At 40.8% G+C, this 699-nt stretch overlaps 1 protein-coding gene across 1 annotated transcript in view; it reads right to left on the reverse strand.

Annotated features, from left to right (window-relative positions):
* The window catches only part of LOC135532707 (intermembrane lipid transfer protein VPS13B-like), a gene marked incomplete at its 5' end in the record, with an annotated part of 35,326 nt that extends 35,120 nt beyond the window's left edge, over positions 1-206 (reverse strand). Inside the window, one exon of the mRNA XM_064960173.1 lies at positions 123-206. Within this exon, the coding sequence (XP_064816245.1) occupies positions 123-206 (84 nt within the window). The remainder of the gene's footprint in view (positions 1-122) is intronic.
* Positions 207-699: the final 493 nt, after the last annotated feature.

Raw genomic sequence — 699 nt, forward strand, 5'->3', positions numbered from 1 at the left:
CGGTGTTAGTTAGAGGATGGTGTTAGTATGGAATAGGGACCCTCTGGGTCCTGGTAGTAAGTAGTGCACTACATTGGGAATAGGGTACCACATCAGACCCTACCCTGGATGGCTATACTCACCACTCTCTGCTGCATGTGAGAGTCCGTTTCCATGGTGATCAGGGTGCACCACACGTAGAGCAACGAGCCGCTGGAACAAGGAACCTGCAAGGACACCAACACACCATTAGATAGGACAGGTACTCATCTCACCTCTGACCTGGAAATAAACAATGACAGTAGATAGGAACTGGAAATACAAGCATTTAGCTAGGTATTACTGTTGGAGCTAGAAACACAAGCATTTAGCTAGGTATTACTGTTGGAGCTAGAAGCAAGCATTTAGCTAGGTATTACTGTTGGAGCTAGAAACACAAGCATTTAGTTAGGTATTACTGTTGGAGCTAGAAACACAAGCATTTAGCTAGGTATTACTGTTGGAGCTAGAAACACAAGCATTTAGCTAGGTATTACTGTTGGCGCTAGAAACACAAGCATATAGCTAGGTATTACTGTTGGAGCTATAAACACAAGCATTTCATTGCACCTGAGATAACAAAATACTTTGATTTGTTGTACAACAGTAGTGTGTAAAAAAACGTTTAAAAACACCTTTTAAATAACATATTATATGTTCATATTCTAAACGTGATGTTAA

Source organism: Oncorhynchus masou, unplaced genomic scaffold (assembly GCF_036934945.1).
Source record: "Oncorhynchus masou masou isolate Uvic2021 unplaced genomic scaffold, UVic_Omas_1.1 unplaced_scaffold_1993, whole genome shotgun sequence".
Taxonomy (NCBI): Eukaryota; Metazoa; Chordata; class Actinopteri; order Salmoniformes; family Salmonidae; genus Oncorhynchus; species Oncorhynchus masou.